This window comes from Mastigoproctus giganteus, chromosome 5 (genome assembly GCF_048544385.1).
Source record: "Mastigoproctus giganteus isolate SK-2022 chromosome 5, ASM4854438v1, whole genome shotgun sequence".
Classification (NCBI taxonomy): Eukaryota; Metazoa; Arthropoda; class Arachnida; order Uropygi; family Thelyphonidae; genus Mastigoproctus; species Mastigoproctus giganteus.
The window spans coordinates 104086700-104103094 of NC_143579.1; the positions used below are offsets into that span (position 1 = coordinate 104086700).

The 16395-nt window shown below is 35.6% G+C and overlaps 1 protein-coding gene across 1 annotated transcript in view; it reads left to right on the forward strand.

Annotated features, from left to right (window-relative positions):
- Positions 1-3099: 3099 nt before the first annotated feature.
- Positions 3100-16395, forward strand: part of LOC150085602 (protein THEM6-like) — a 64489-nt gene continuing 51193 nt past the window's right edge. Inside the window, exons 1-2 of the mRNA XM_090374613.1 lie at positions 3100-3244; positions 15618-15829. Of these exons, the coding sequence (XP_090230739.1) occupies positions 3100-3244; positions 15618-15829 (357 nt within the window). The remainder of the gene's footprint in view (positions 3245-15617; positions 15830-16395) is intronic.

Here is a 16395-nt window from a genome sequence, read left to right on the forward strand (position 1 = left end):
TGCTTTCAGTTTTGACTGATAACCCTTTTCCTGTCGAATCTTTTACTGTTTCAAAACAAATAAATCGTTCTTGTATACTCACATCACTTTCAGTTATCTACATTAACATATCTTAAAATAACAGATAATTGTTCTTGATGGCTTAAGTCTGGAGTGCAATCTAATTAAATTGTGAAATATAGCTTTCTTAACTGTATTTATTATTTCCTTTCTAACTTTTTTTTTAGCCAAAGCAGAAATCAGTTCATCTTGTATTTTATGAGATAAACAGGAACGCTATGCTAAGTCTACGCACCGATCCACACGTTGTTTCATGATTGGGTCAAATCTTGCAAGTACTGTAATTCTATGAGACCTAAGAAATTACCGTTGTGCGGTTTATATAAAGCATCGCTACTGCCCCCTGAACGCCAAATTATGCTCTGATAAATATAAAATTGCAGCCACTATTCTTTCACAAACACATTTTAAGCGCTGTGTTTCGTTTTTAATTATTTTTTCGTGTTCTTTGTCAATAGTGTTTCCAAGTTTCAAATTCTTTTCAAGTTGTAACAATTTGTACATATCTTGTAAATGATATTCTGATCTTTCGTGACTTTGTAATCGCGTACTTAAATGTACCCAATCGTTAAGTCCAGTTAAACACAGAGAAGTGGTATTTGAAGATTTACACGCATAACACAATGTGGCATCTTTGTACTTTGAGTAGAGTAACCACCTTCGTTCTTGACGTTCCCCATTCGTTAATTTTCTTAACTAATAATTTTCAGAAAAACTTCTGTTATTTTTATCTTTCGGAAAATCGTAGTTTTTTACTTGTCACGTCATTTTGTATGATAGTCATTCTAAATTTATCAGTTATAATTTCAGGCCAAGTACCTCGATCATTGATATCGACATTTTCGTCTTTGTCGCTTTGTTGATTCTCTTGAAGCTGCGGTCCTCGGAATAATTCATCTTGTTCTTTGTGCGACGCTGACAAAAAATCCTCCGTCTGTACGTTTCCCTCTGCTTCATGATTATCTTCTCGTTCTACAGTTTTCTTATCATCGCTTTCCTCTTCATTAGGACGAGAGCTGGCTTTATGATGATCAGGATCGTTTTCGTGGATGTCACACGGCGTAATTTCATTTTCGCGAGTTTGATCTTCCAGTAACTGTGAATTATGCGTTTCTTCAGTTTGTTGCACATTTTCGGTTTTTAAAAATTTTACGAGGGAGTTCCTCTGTTTTTCCGTAATTTCTTTTCTCTTTCTTTTTTTCTTCAATTTATCAGAGCCACACATATACTTTCTTCCTGCATCTCTGTCTCTACTAGTCACATTGCGAAATAGATACGAATTATGTTATTTATTTTCACACCTCACGAATCGCGATAAAAACGTACGATGTACGATCAGCTGTCGTATATATATATATATATATATATATATATATATATTTGTGGGGAATATTTATTCAATAATTTCAAATGAAACTCCAATAAATTATTATATGATTATTATTTTTATTTGTAAGGAGAGATATTTTAAATAAATTTTAAAGAAAATATATTTTTCCGTGTTCTTTGGAGAATTCTTGGCGGGCTTTCAGATAATGTTAATAACATGATTATTGACATTTTATTTCTTATGTATATTAAAAATATGGCCATTTTATGGCGATGTCGCTAGATTTTGCGACAGTATTAAAACAAAAAGAAAAATGAAACCATTTTTATTTAGCAAAATCAGTCAGCGGCGCGGGGCCTTGTGCGCTCGCACCGTTCGCACTCCCCTCGGGCCGGCTCTGGTCATCACCTTCAGAGTTTTTCTCCCTTGGGCGTTGTATACAGTTGGACGTACTTTCTCATTCGCTGGTGAATTTCTGCTGGACAGATCCCTTCCACAGTAAGATTCTTAATAACCCTGCAGGCCTGCAATGTCGTCGATAAGATGGGGACGAGATGGTGTGAAGACGTTGTCTATTAACATAACATTTTCTCTTTTTGCAACTGTGTGTTCTTATCCTGCGTGAAAGACGCAGTTTGGGTTTTTCTTCCTTGGCTCTTGCATGCAGTTGCTAACATGCTTTTCCATTTCCTGGTGCGAAAAAAAACAAAACAAAACCAAAACATAATAGGGCTACCCTAGAACCAACTAATCTGCCTATGTTTAATATGTCCATAGTTTCGTGTGTTTTCTAGTCGATTTATTTGTTTTGCCATACGGAAGACCGACTAGCTCAGCTACGAAGTAAAATAAGCCCATAAAATGTTTTCGGCCATTAGCGGGATTGGAACCCGGTCCTTTTCCACCCTGTGTGGGGAGGATGGTGATTATAATCACTGTGCTACCGTGAGACAGCAGGTGCTGAACAGATGCATCAAGAGGGCCGGATTTGGACTAAAAAGACATTAGATGGAATGTCGTGTCCAGTGATTCTGTTTTTTTTTTTTTCTAGCGTCCGTGTTGGCTTTCCAATCCTCTAATTGTACTAGTTTTGCTGCACCAGGCTTAGAATTTTTAGTGGAGTAGAAAAATTTGCGTGTCCTATTGTTTGATATTGGCATTAGTACCAGTTCCTATATTTACACCTGTGGTGCTCTGTAATTTAAATTTAGATAATTGGAATCTCGTTTTCATTTTACGCACTCTGTATATATATATATATATATATGAAAAAAGTGGAGTATATTAAAATACGCGGTGTGCTTGTCTCTACATGTATAAAGATAACGTCCAAGTATAAAGAAATCAGAAATCTTAAATATTAAAACATAATACGTAAGTATTTCCTCCCCTTCTTCTCCCCGGTAGAGTTGGAAGTACAGAATGGAAATTTAATCCACATGTTAAATTGAAATTGTTTTCATTTCACGATATACACTTCTGTGATTATTAAAGTTATAGCTGAATTTTATAAGTTATAGCTAGATTATGTGATTTCGCTGTGAGACTTCAGAACAAACGTTCTGCTAAATAAACTATCTTTAAAATAAATTGTAACATCCATAAAAAAATTGTGGATATAATGATAGAAATATCCATAGAAAATTTTTATAAAATTATCTAATTGCAATGGACGTTGAAATTCAGTTCAGCATACGAAAGCTTAAAACATGGCTGTTGGGATTTTGGAATTTGTTCTTGTTCTGTATGTTTTGTTCGAAGTAAATTATTTCTTGAGGCTTATTGTGACTGTCGTAATAGCTAGAGTGTTTTATAAAGTGAAAAAAGGAATGTTGGATGAATTTGTCTCCTACGGTAAGAGTTTTTGCCTGTGTTGCTCGAAATTTATGAGTAAAAGTACGTTTCTCAGCAAATACAGTGCCACGACGTCACGTTTGTAGTAAACGAACGTTATTTTTTTTCCCGTATGGATAAATCATCGCCCCAATCCCAAAATTTAGAAAAGTTTCGGTTTCCATTTTTTTTTTTTTTTTTTTTTTTATGGGAAGAAATGGTCCTTTCTCTTCACATTCTGGAGAGAAAGCCCATTTCTGCCAATACTGAGTAATCCCCCCCCCCTCATAAATTAAGAAATATGTAATTTTTAAAGTTATGTTTTCCACCATTTTTTTTGCAGAATGAAATTTTTGCATACAGTTCTGCGGCTAGATATATTAGGGAAAATGTTTTCCACATTTCGGAAAAGAGTAACTTGTCATGATCATCTGCATATAATATTGGTTGCATGTAAATTGGCATTGCCTCGTTTAGTTATAATAGCCCAGCATTATTAGACGTTACATCAATGATTTCAAATACATTTACTGAGAAATAAATGTTTGTTTGGGAAGTGGGTAGATTTGCTCTTTCAGTGAAGGCAGATACTTTCCTTCAATTGGAATTGCGCGGCCCTAGGCCAGTCATCAGGGAGAGCGTCAGTGGGTGAGATATCTTATAATTTTAGTACTGGCCATTTTATTAAGCAGCTACACATTTATTTTAATAATTTTATCTAATTATAATTTAGACCAAAATGGTTGTCATGAACTGATGAGTTTAGTGATAGAGAAATAAAATGTATGGGTTGATTATAAATTATCAGGGCACTCAGAATCCCTCAGTAAGTTTAAATTGTGATGGTGGTTAGGCAGATTATGAGAAATCTCTGGCTAAAAATACAAACTCTCTCACTTGGGGAACTGTTTTTTTTTTTTTTTTTTTTTGGCTGGTGCAGCGTAAGCCCCAGGCTTCCTTAGTTGAAATAAACTTTCACTTAGTGTTATGATAGTGAATAGTTTGAATAAATTTAAAGGATGAGCAAATGAAGGGGGGGAAATGATAACTGAAAGGAACCTGGAAAAGAAATTGCTGTAGCCAAAAGTGGATAAAGTACCTGGGAATGAATGAATTGATCCAATGAACTTAAAAGTAGCAAAGAAATAGTAAACTTCAGCTGTAATACTGAGTGCATCCTTGAATTCTGGGAATGTACCCACAGGTTGGAGGTGTGTAAATGACTCTCCTATTTATGTGGTAGGGTTCAAACGGTGAAGGGCCAACACCAGTGGCAGACTGGCCATAAGACTTACCAGGGAAACCCCAGTGGGCCTGAGGCCAATGGAGGCCGGTGTAATTTTCAGTATTACACGCTGACCTCTGATAAGTTCCATTTATTTTCCCCAGTAAGAATTTTTGACCCAGTCTGCCTCTGGCCAACACTACAGACTTGTAAGATTAACTTCCATGGCAGGGCAAATAATGGAGTCAATAGAAGCAATGCAAGATTGTCTTGGTTGGAGTGAAGCTTATGAGGCAAATTCAACATGGATTTATTAAGAGGAGATCACACTTTTCTAGTATGATTAGTTACCGCGAGGTGATTATAGAAGAATTGCATGCAAAGAATAATTTTTATATTATATATGCTGGTGTTCAAAGAAAGTGCATCACCTAGGAATTTCACATTTCTAACCCTTTTTCATGATGGTATGTTACATTAATGACTAGCATCACAAATAGAATTATAAACAAAAGATATTTATTAATAGTTAAGGCAAAGCTAAGTAATATTTCACAGGTGCTCTCAAAATATTCCAAAATGAACATTTGCAACCTTTATACAACAGTTTTAGTAAACACGATAATTATGGCTGAAACGCTATCATTTTAAATGGAAAACAAAATGAAAAGTTCACCAGGTGCAAAATTTAACCGCCTCTGGCCCTGATGACAGCAGCACACAATCGAGGCATTGACAAGATCAATTTCTGAAGATAATCAACTGATAGTTTGTGGTTCCAAACACAAATTATGGCTTCCTGAAGTTCACGAAGGGTCTTTGGTTGCTTTCTGGCAACTGCAGATTCCATACGATGCCAACAGTTCTCTATAGGATTCAGGTCTGGGCTGTTTCCTGGCCAGCTAAGAGTTGTAATGGACCATTCTTTCAACCATTTTTTCACCTGTAACAAATGTAAACACATTACTCTTGAACTTCTAATGCAGAAATGAAGCTAAAGTAACTAGAGAAGTGCCTACTTACACCTTTCGCCTGATGACAAGGAGCAGAGTCGTCCTAAAAGATGCAGTTACTTGGCAGGTTGAAATGGTCTCTAATGGTAGGCAGCAATTTGTCTTCCAATACAGCCAGGTATCCATTGGCATTTACGGAACCTTTTATAAACTGCAGGTGACCTATGCCACGATACGAAATGCACCCACATATCATTTGGCTGATAGGGAATTTCACTGTAGACACCATACAGTCTGGATGGTATTCTTCACCATGTCTACGGCAAATCGTTTCTCTCATCAGAGCTATGCATGTTGAATTTCTTCTCATGTGAGAAAATAACTGACTTCCACTGCTCGGGGGTCCATTTGGCATGCTCCTTACACCAAATTAATCGGGCCGTTTTTTCATTTTTTGTGTGAGGAGGGGCTTCTTAGGAGGACGGGCTACAAGTCTATTTTTGAAGAGGCGTCTTCTGACTGTTACTGCACTTGCTACCACTCCTGTATGTTCTTCCCATTCTCTTTTCAGCTAAGATGAAGAAGCTTTATGGTTTTTAAGGCACAAGCGCTTCAAAACGCAGTCCTGGTTTGGCGTAGAGACTCACTTGTGTCCAGTTCCATTTTTCCTATCAGCAGAACCAGTATTCTTGAGTTTGGAAAGAAATCTACTCACTGTTGACTGATTACAAGACACTTTCTAATCAGTATGATGGGAAGAACATCCTTCCTCACGTAAAGCACCAATATCGTTCTTTCTTCGTGGGGTTAACTGCCCGTAACTCACCATCCTGACACAAGCAAGGAATGATTGCAACTCCTGCAGAGCATGTTCTTATAGCTGAAAATAACAGCTGATGCAATATTACATCATCACCTATGCATGTCAATCTTATTATTTTTTTATTTATTATTATTATTTTTTTTGTTAGTTGTTGATGCATCGGCTTCTGTGGCCATAATGCACCTCCCAAAGTTTTTGCATTTTCTACTCTGATCCAAGCCTGGGATGGGATTTGAACCTGCGATCTTTGGGTTGCCAGGCAGGCACTTTACCCACCCGGCTAGCCTGGTCGGCATCATTCTTATCTGATGCAATCTGTAAGAAATATTGCCATATACTTATGTTATTTGGATGACAACAATTACAATTTTAAGGGGTGATGCACTTTCTTTGAACACCAGTGTATTTAAATTTCACTGTGCCTTTGATATGATGATAGAAACTAGTTATTTCCATGGTGACCAATTGAATTGTATGAGGCTTTAAAAAGATTAAATAAACTAAATGTGTGTGTGGAGGGTGGGGAAACAGAATACAAAAAAAGAGTTTTTTGTAAGAGCCAGTTCATGGTAAACTGAAGTCAAAAGATAAAGGGAAAATAACTGTTTTTTTACCTTGCTTGTTAAATTCATATAATGTTGACTTCTTAAAGCTGATGGACTGGTATACATTGTCCTATTTATTACTATCTTGGACCTCTGAATAAATATTTACAAATAGTTATTTTCAGGAAAGCTAAGAACATGTGCTGAAACCTTTGGGAAGTGGGTACATTTACCTTTTTTGACAGCTTCTAGCCTCTGTGGAATAATCTCCACCAGTTTTTTGTAAATATTTTGGTATTTTTGGCCATTCAGCCTTTAAAGTGGCAAATAGTTCAGCTCTGTTTTTTGGGCAGCCTCTCCATACACATACCTGACCAATCATTTCATCCCAAAGGTAGGATTGAGGTTACAGCTGTGAACTGGCCAGTCCAACTTTTCAACACATGTCCCCAAGCCAGTTTGTTACAATGCAAACTGTATGAGATGGAGTATTGTCCTGCTGATACAGGTATGGGCCTTCCCTGACATACTGCCACAATGTAGGAAATGCATTATTTTCCAGGATGTGTAGATAGACCTTAGCATTCATGGTTTTGTCCACAATAACTAACTGTCCCAGGCCATCGCACTGCATTTATCAAACTTCATTGTTGGGGCTGTACAGTCCAGCAGGTAGCTTTCTCTGGGCATCCACCACACCTAGTCATTTCTCCCAAACTGGTAAACTACCATGACTCATTGCTCCAAAGCACAGCTTTCCATTGGTCTATGATCTTAGAACAGCAGGTCTTAGATGAAGCTAGATGGTGTTTGGCATTAGTCGGGGTGATTAGTGGCTTGTGGGTGGCTGCATGAGCAAGGTATCCCATATCATGAAGTGTCCTGTGCACCGTACTGGTGATGACACGTGTCCCAGTTGTCTTACTGAAGGCTCGTGTGTGCTAAGCTATTGATTCTTTTTAGGGCTCTCCTGTCACATTTTGCCAGCATTGGAGGTTTTCCAGAAAATTTTGTGATGGTTTCAGCATCACTCCACTTCCAAATCATCAGAAAAACTATCTTTGGCAGCTGCTTTTCTGGAGGAATGGAGAAAAATTTCAGCCAATACCTTCCAGAAGTGGGTAGAATCTATGTCCAGGAGGGTTGAGTCATTCAGGTCAAAGGTGGCCCACTATTTATTAGGTTTTTGAATTAAAAGTCCTCTTTGCATCCTGTATATGGCTTAATACTTCTGTTCATGTAATGTATGTATAAAGTGTTCATTTTAAAAGTAAACCCATGTTATTTATATTAAGTACAGCGCTACCAAGCTATGAACGTTGGTGTAATTGTGTGAGGTCACTAGTGGAGGATGTTATATAACTGGAGGAAGGGATAGTTTTGCATTTTAAGTGTTCAGTTTGTTACCATCTGTGTTTGAAGTCATGCACCATTTCTAGTGAATAAATGTTATACTGTATACCATCGACCAACATGTTTTTTAGTGGATTGTCACTTGGAAACAAAGTCTTACGGTATATATCAAGAAAAATTCTCATAAACACTAACCATCTATCAAAGCTGCAATTTTCAATATAATAAAGTTTCATGAGTGCAATTTTCAATATAATAAAGTTTCGTGTTTCAAGTTATCAGTTGGAATAAGGAACATGAAAAAAGGAGTGTTCTTATTTAGAATTACAAAGATTTGTTAAGCGTATTATAAATCTTTTCCCCACCAATTTATTTAATTCAATGATTTCTAATTTATTGTTAATATAATATATATCTTAAATAATCAGATATGCTGATTGTCTAAATAGTTGTTTATTATTACCTCCTGTAGTCTAGTATTGTTATTGTGAGCTGCTTGCAAGTGCTTCATGTGTTGAACATTATCAGATGCATATATCTGCTAGAAGTTTTATAATGAAAAGAGATTTATTATTTGTAGAAAAATAAGAAATTTACCTCAATATGGTAACTAGAACCTTCTGTATGACACTTTCCAGATATTAAAATGAATATAAAATTAATGCAAAATGATTACAGTAATAAAATCAATTAAAAACAATAAAAAAAAAATTCAAAAATTTTAACCCAAATTTTGAAAAACGATTTTCCTTCCTTCCTTTCTTTCTTTTTAAGGAAGGAAAATCATTTTTCAAAATTTATGTTAAAATTTTTGAATTTTTTAAAATTAATTTATTTTTTTAAATTGATTTTATTACTGTAATCATTTTGTGTTAATTTTATATTCGTTTTAATTACTGGAGGGTGTCATACAGAAGGTTTTACGTATCATATTGAGGTAAATTTCTCTTATTCTTCTACAAATATTGAAATACAATGTTTATTATTATTAGCCATAAGGTGCAAGGAAGCCTGAGGCTTATGCTGCACCAGCCAAAAAAATAAATAAAAAATAAGTGTACCCTGAGAGAGTGAGAGAGAGAGAGAGAGAAGTAGAAGGGAATCACCAAGAAAGAAGAATGATGATATCCAGCTCAGGACCCGGGGTTTGCTAAGCCCATACTCATCAGATGTGAGCCCCTGGGTATTGAAATACAACGTAGAATGTATTGAGCATTGTAGCTCTGTTTTATACTAATAATAAAAAGATAGAAATTATTGGATACTAATATGATGTGAATTCCAAAGTTCTGAATAATAACTCCAGGGGCCCACATCTGGTGAGTATAGGTTTGGCACACCCAGGGTCCTGAGCTGGATATGATCTGTGGTGCCTAAAGGACCACTCTCTGTGACTGTGTACTTAGAAGGGTTGTTTGTGAGAAAAAGATCAAGCGTGTTGCTGTATAGTTAGGATTGTCATGTTCATTTACCTACCATGTTCTGGTAGGTAAATGAACAATCTGTACGAGGTCATTAGTAATTGCAAAGGCCTCAGCATCTTGACCAGCTGTGACTAGAGAATGGAATCCAGCTGGAGTCGTAAACATTAAAATTGGCAAGAAAAATTACCTCACTGTTAGAAAAGTTGGACTGAAGAAAGTCAGGTTGCAAAGAGAGGAAGTCAAAGAGCTCCAAGTGATTAGTGGAGTTGGGAAAACAATAGAGACAATGGATGAATTTGACAGAATGAGGTAGAGAGATTTTAAGCCAGAGAAGGTCGAAAAGAGGAGATTCCAAATTACCAAGTCTCTATCAGGGAATATTGGAACAGATATATGCATAAGTGCCATCTTTGAGAAGAAAGGAATCATACAGCGAATAATTTGGGCAATTGAGATGAACAGTGGTTGAATCAACCAATAACTGAGATTCTGTCAGAAAAAGTACCATGGGGTTTGGCAGACTACAAGTGGAAATGGATATCATTGAGATTAGAAGTGAGACCACGTATATTTGTGAAATGGACTAGAAAGTGTTTGGGAGGTTTAGATCTTTTTGCAGATAAGCTTACTCTATTAGTTTGATAATTCATGTTGTATTCAGTAGTAAGAAAAGTGGGAGGGACATGCCGTATGAAGTAATGAAATTTTTGGATATGGCATGCGCATGGTAAGAATATACCAAGATCCTTGACATGATATGTGGCCTTCACAAATCCCCCCCCCCCGCATACACACTACTCGCATCCCTGCAGTCAATATCTGGTAGAGTAGAGGTAGCAAGATTATACACCAGCTGATCCGGAAGCCTTCTAGAGAGTTACCAATAGGTTCGGTCCAGCGTACTAACTAGCAGCCAACCTGCAAACACTGTTTTAGAGCTGTACTCTCAAAATGTAAGGAAGTTTGGATCTCGCCATGATGTCCATCATAACCTCAAAAGACATCAATCATGCTGTATGATGGAAGAGATGGGGAAGGTTTGACTGGAACTTGGCTCTGGAGACTAAACATGGGTTTCGCCACTTCAGGCCTCCAATAAGCAAAGTGGTGGTATTGCACCAGTTGATGAGAGTCATGAACCACCTAGTATTGCCCGGTAATGCAGAGAGGGGCATTCCTCCATGTGGTGTGGGCACCACACCTCAACCGCTGCTTACTTTAGTTCACGCCTGGGTGGTCACCCACAGTGTGCTTGCTCAGGATTACTAACATTCTCACCATTGTGAAGTGCAAGTAGAGGATTTGGCTGTCACAGACCAACCGGACTTCACCAAAATTGGGTCCACTTGACTTCAGTGTCGCCCGGATATCAGTTCCATCAGCATTTTAGACTCTCAGGTAGCAAGTAGAGCTTGTCTAGCATATTTCCTTAGTAATGTGTAGGAAATTGCATTTTTGCACAAATAATGTTTGTAAAATTTTGTAAAGTACAATTAGTAGTAGTGGTAGCAAATGATGCAAGAAAGCAAGCTTTTATAGCATCTGCCAAAAAAAAAAATATATGCACTTCACCCACCCATACCCTCCAAGAATTTGTTAAGTTCTTCCTTGAATTTATTCAAACCATCCACTTCCATAACAGATGGAAGCCTGTTCCAACAATCAACCACCTGCCGGCTGAAGGCAGACTTCCACAATCTATCCTGCAACTTGAATTTATAACACTCTCATGTGTGTAGGAGGAAGAATGCTGTTATCATTTATCTTACTCAGTCCCTTAAACACCTCAATCATATCTCCCTGCCTAGTCTCCAGTCTTTATAATTTGCAGAACTGAAGCCTTTCCATTCAAGAGCACCCTTTTCCACCCTTCACCAATCTGTTTGCTCTTCTCTGCACCTGTACCAGCAGTTCTGCATCCTTCCTAAAGTGAGGCCCCCAGACCTGTATACAGTACTCAAGATGCAGTCTAACCATGGTCTTGTACAAGAGGATAAACACCTCCTTATCTCTGCTAGCAAAGTTTCTGTATATAATTGACAAAACCTCATCAACTGCCCTGGCAGCCTATCTGCACTGATCAGAGAATTTCATGTCTGACTGCACAATTGCTCCCTGATCTTTTTAATTTTCATAAGTACATTTATAAGTTCCTTTGGGATCAACTGTAAATACTTGAAAGGCAAAAATCAACCTGTTGATATTGCTTCCTTTTGAGTAGAATATTTTTTTTTTTTTTAGCTTCAGCATTGGAGTTATGGAAAAGGGAATTTGAGATTCCTTTGCTTCTTTGGAATTTTTAAAAATTTTCCAGTTAGACGATAACATGTTTATTTTGTAATTTCAGAAAAATTTGAATCTAGCAAAGAAATTCCTTAAAAAGAATACAAGTGATTTGTATAAAGACCAGTAAATTCTACAAGTTAAAATAATAATAAAAAAAAGTCTAAAATTTAATTAACTGTTTTAGTTTATTAATGATTTGCTCTTCTCTGCACCTGTACCAGCAGTTCTACATCCTTCCTAAAGTGAGGAAGGATTTAAAACTAATGAACTGTAATAATCCTCCCCATCTCCTCCAACCCATGCACAGTACTACTAGTACTAATACCAACCACTACTAAAATAATATAATACTAGGGGGTTTTGCTCCCTGCTCGCTTTGCTCGCCCACCCCCACACACTCTTTTCTATGTAAAATTTAGAGGCATACAGAGTAAGTCAAATCTTTTCTACATAAAAGACACCTATTGAAACGCACTGGTCGATATCTAAACAGGAAAAGACCTATGTAATTATTTATCTGTGCATTTGTAGTGCGCGGCATTCTCAAAGTTGAATAAATATCCCAGTAAAAGAGAACAGTGTACACTCTCCAACATGGCAGCAAGCAAAACAGTGGGAAAGCAGTGATTTCCCACTGGTTTGCAAACGGACAGAAACAAAGCAGTGATTGACAGATGCCACTGCTTTTCCTGCCCACTGTCCTCCTAGGTTGATATGCTTAGGAATTTTTCCCCACATTTGCCACTGTTTTTAATTGGGAACTTGTTTTCCCATTTTAAAACAGCAGGATGGAGGGATAAACACCCTACCTAAGCTAAGCCCCTCCTCCTCAACAACACAAAACAGTCAGAAAAGGGAGGTGCCTTCACCTATCAATTATCGCCATCTTCCTTGCTTTTATCGAAGTACCTGCCGGTGTATACTATACTGGACGTCAGCCAATATCACTATGTAATTATTTACCTGCGTTTACATAGGTCACTTAGGAAAAGGCCTTTTGCTTCGGGTTCCATAATACATGAGAAATATTGTTGCATCCCAAACAGCAGAACTAAAATATTTACAAAGTATACAAATATTTAAAATATTTACAAAATACTAAACTACGGTATTTACAAATATAGAATATTCATTAATATACAAAAAACGTTACAATGGAACATCAAACGTTAGACAGTGAATCACATGTACGAGGTTGGTGAACGTTATGGAGGCAGTTGTCAATAACATTGAATTTGTAGTGACGTAATTGCCTCACCCTCTTCTCCCATTGGCTCGAATAAATATCACTAGGAGGAAAACTTTTTTAATGTATAGTAGATAATACTTACTAATACTAACATTAGGTGGTAGAAGGAGCTCATCAAGCAGTGCAATACCACCGCTTTGCTTATTGGAGGCTTTGAGTGGTGAAACCCAAGTTTAGTCTCCAGAGCAAAGTTTCTGGCATTCCCCCATCTCCTTCAACCCATACACTATATGTACTATATATATTGTACTAAGTACTATATGTTTTGATGTTTCATATTTGGGATTTTCATAGGAAAAAAAAATTTAAAGTTTTAGGAATAAGTATCATTTTATGTGGAATAATTTTTGTTACAGTAAACAGTAATATATTTTTTTAAATCTGTGCCATTTATCATCCAAAATAATTTTAAAAGCAGAGAATATATCATTCCATATTGACAGAAGTGACTGGACTAAACTTAGATGCGAGTCTTCAGAGCTTCTACTTGGTGCCTCTGTAGCCAGGTGGGCAGGAGCAGCAGTGCATAGCACACGCTTCTTGATTAGAACTGGGTTTGAGCCCATGACCACCAAATATGGAGGATGCGGAAAGGTCAGGGAATGACTACCGCATATCCCCAGAGCAATATGGCCTTAGTTGCTAATGCTCCAAAAAACCAAATAACAACAACAACAGCTTCTGCTTGAAAAGAAGTTCTGCTCATTTACATTACTTAGAATATTAAGTTCAACATTCTTATTTAAAATATTATCATATTTATTTCTTATTGGCTCTCCTATATCTGATGGGTAAAATTTCTAATTGAACTTTCTTTACCTCTTCAGTTTCACTGCTCAGAGAAAGTAGTTACCATGCTTCAGTTCAGTTATAGAATTAGCTGATCAAGCAGAATAAATCTCAATCAACAAAAAATATTTTTTAACAAAATTTTTCTAATTAGAAAAATTGCCATGGCAGTACCAATAGCTGCAGCATTTGTACTAGTCAAAGCATTTACAGCTCTTTTTTTTTTTTTTTTTTTTTTATAGAATGAAAGTTTTTTGGCATAAAACAATGCTGCACATGTTTTACACTTTACAAAAATAGGCTCCTTTGGACGAGAAAGGCTAGGTTATATATCTCTGTGAATAGCTGTGCATGTAGGAGTTTAATGAAAATCTTTTTTTAATGAGAAATAACTTTATTAACTTCACCAAAATTGCCCTGAATTGTTTCTGCAGGCCTATGTAAGCCATAGACTAAGGAAGTAATGTGAATTAGGTTTGGATAGAAAATTTGTAACAAAAATGCAGACTTTTTTTTCTTGATGGGTTGATTTTCCATCTATCCATAATGAATGCAAAGAATTATTCACAAATCTTGCAATTGTGGAGTAATTAAATTTTTTTGAGAACCTTGCAAGCAAATGCAGACTACATTTGCAATATCTTGATGAATTTTGTGAATAATATCATCATAAATATCATTAAGATAAATCTTTCTTAAGGTAGATTTGTCTCTTTGATTTGTACAATATTTTTTTTTCAAAAATTGTTTGAAAACTGGATTGCCTAACTTATTGAAAGGAATATTGTTTCTTACACAGCAATATTCCTTTCAAGGCAAAACATGTCTTGCAAGGTGAGACAGAAGTCTTTTGGAAAAGTCACTCTTCTTTAGGCACATTCCTTGGTTAAAAGTGACCGATTGACAGTTTTTCCCTTGCTTTTTTTTTTTTTTTTTTTTTTTTTTTTGCTACTGTGTGCAATGTTTTCATACATTGATTAATGGACAACCCGGAATTTTCTTCTGCGTGGGACATTCTTTTCATAAACAACACAAAAGACAGTACTGCCATCTATAGTGAACTCTTTTACATGATTGGCATTTCAAAATTCTATATATTTTAGGAGCAGATTTGATTTTTTCCATTTAAATAAAAGCTCAAAATGTAAATTTTTAACAAAAGCTAGAACTGTAAATGTATTCTGTAAATTTTTTGATACCAAAACTGAACTGTTTTCTGGTTCATGTTTAAAGAATATATACCCTCGTCTAATGTTATTGATGGCACATGATCATGATTAAAATAAAATATTGTCATTGACATGTTTACCCACTCTAGCTGAAATCTTTTCTCACACTCATGTTATTGTGATAGTGTGATGTTTTCACCAAAGTAATATTTCTTAGTTTAATGCATGAAAACTGATTGAAGTAATGAAATATATAGTGTTGCTAGTAATATTTCTGTTATATGCATTGATGATTAAAATGGCTACAATATGTATTTACATATGCAATTGCATATAATCTGATGTGTACTCATATAATTTCAAAGAGTAATTTAATAAGAGTTATGAGATATATACATACATCTGTAATGAGCATTTTATTATACAATTCAGTAAGGTATATACAAGAATTTTGCCTTTTTTGTTTTGGATGTATTTTGCTTTTACTTCATGTTTCCTTTTTTTTTTTTTTTTTTTTATATTTCATTTAAATGAATGACATTAATATTCCATTTTAAACGTTTCTGTGCTATTTTTAGGCATTTGTACCCCAAATGATTTGGATATGTTTCTTCATATGAATAATGCTCGTTACCTAAGAGAATTTGAATTTGCTAGAGCTTTGTCTGGAATTTCCATGGGTGTATGGGATGCAGTTTGTGAATTAGGTGGTGGTGGTGTTTTAACTGCAGTGACTATTCGTTATCGGAGAAGTATCACATTGTTTCAGGTATTTCGAATACGTACCAAGGTATGAATTTATTAAAATTACTTCATGAATTAAATTTTAATGGTTTTTGCAACTTTTTTTATTTTAAATTTAAGAATTTTAATATAAAATGTTATTCACTGATGCATATACAGAATGCCAACAAGCCATATTAAAACATTGCTATATTTTATACATATATTTATGTGTATGCAGGATTGTTTTATCTTTAGTTGAAAATTTAATAGACATGTGATAGAAGATAAAGGTGTTCACACTGAAACCATTTTAATTTGATATTAGATTGTTTGAAAGTTGGATAGTCTGAAATTTATTTATTTTTGCTGATAAAATAAGACTTCATGTGTTTTAGTACATTTATTTCAAAATTATGCTATCTTTTAATTTGAATATGATATTCTGTTCCATGGACAGCTTCATAATTCCTCCAGCATATGCAGCATATCCTTTACTCTCATGCTTTACTTTATTAGCATCTATTAGCAGATGTCTTATGTAGTAATTTCTTCTTTTCGGGTTGCTTTTTTTTATATATGTCTGTGATTACATTGAAGAGTAATACTGTTTCATTGTAATAGTTAAATTTA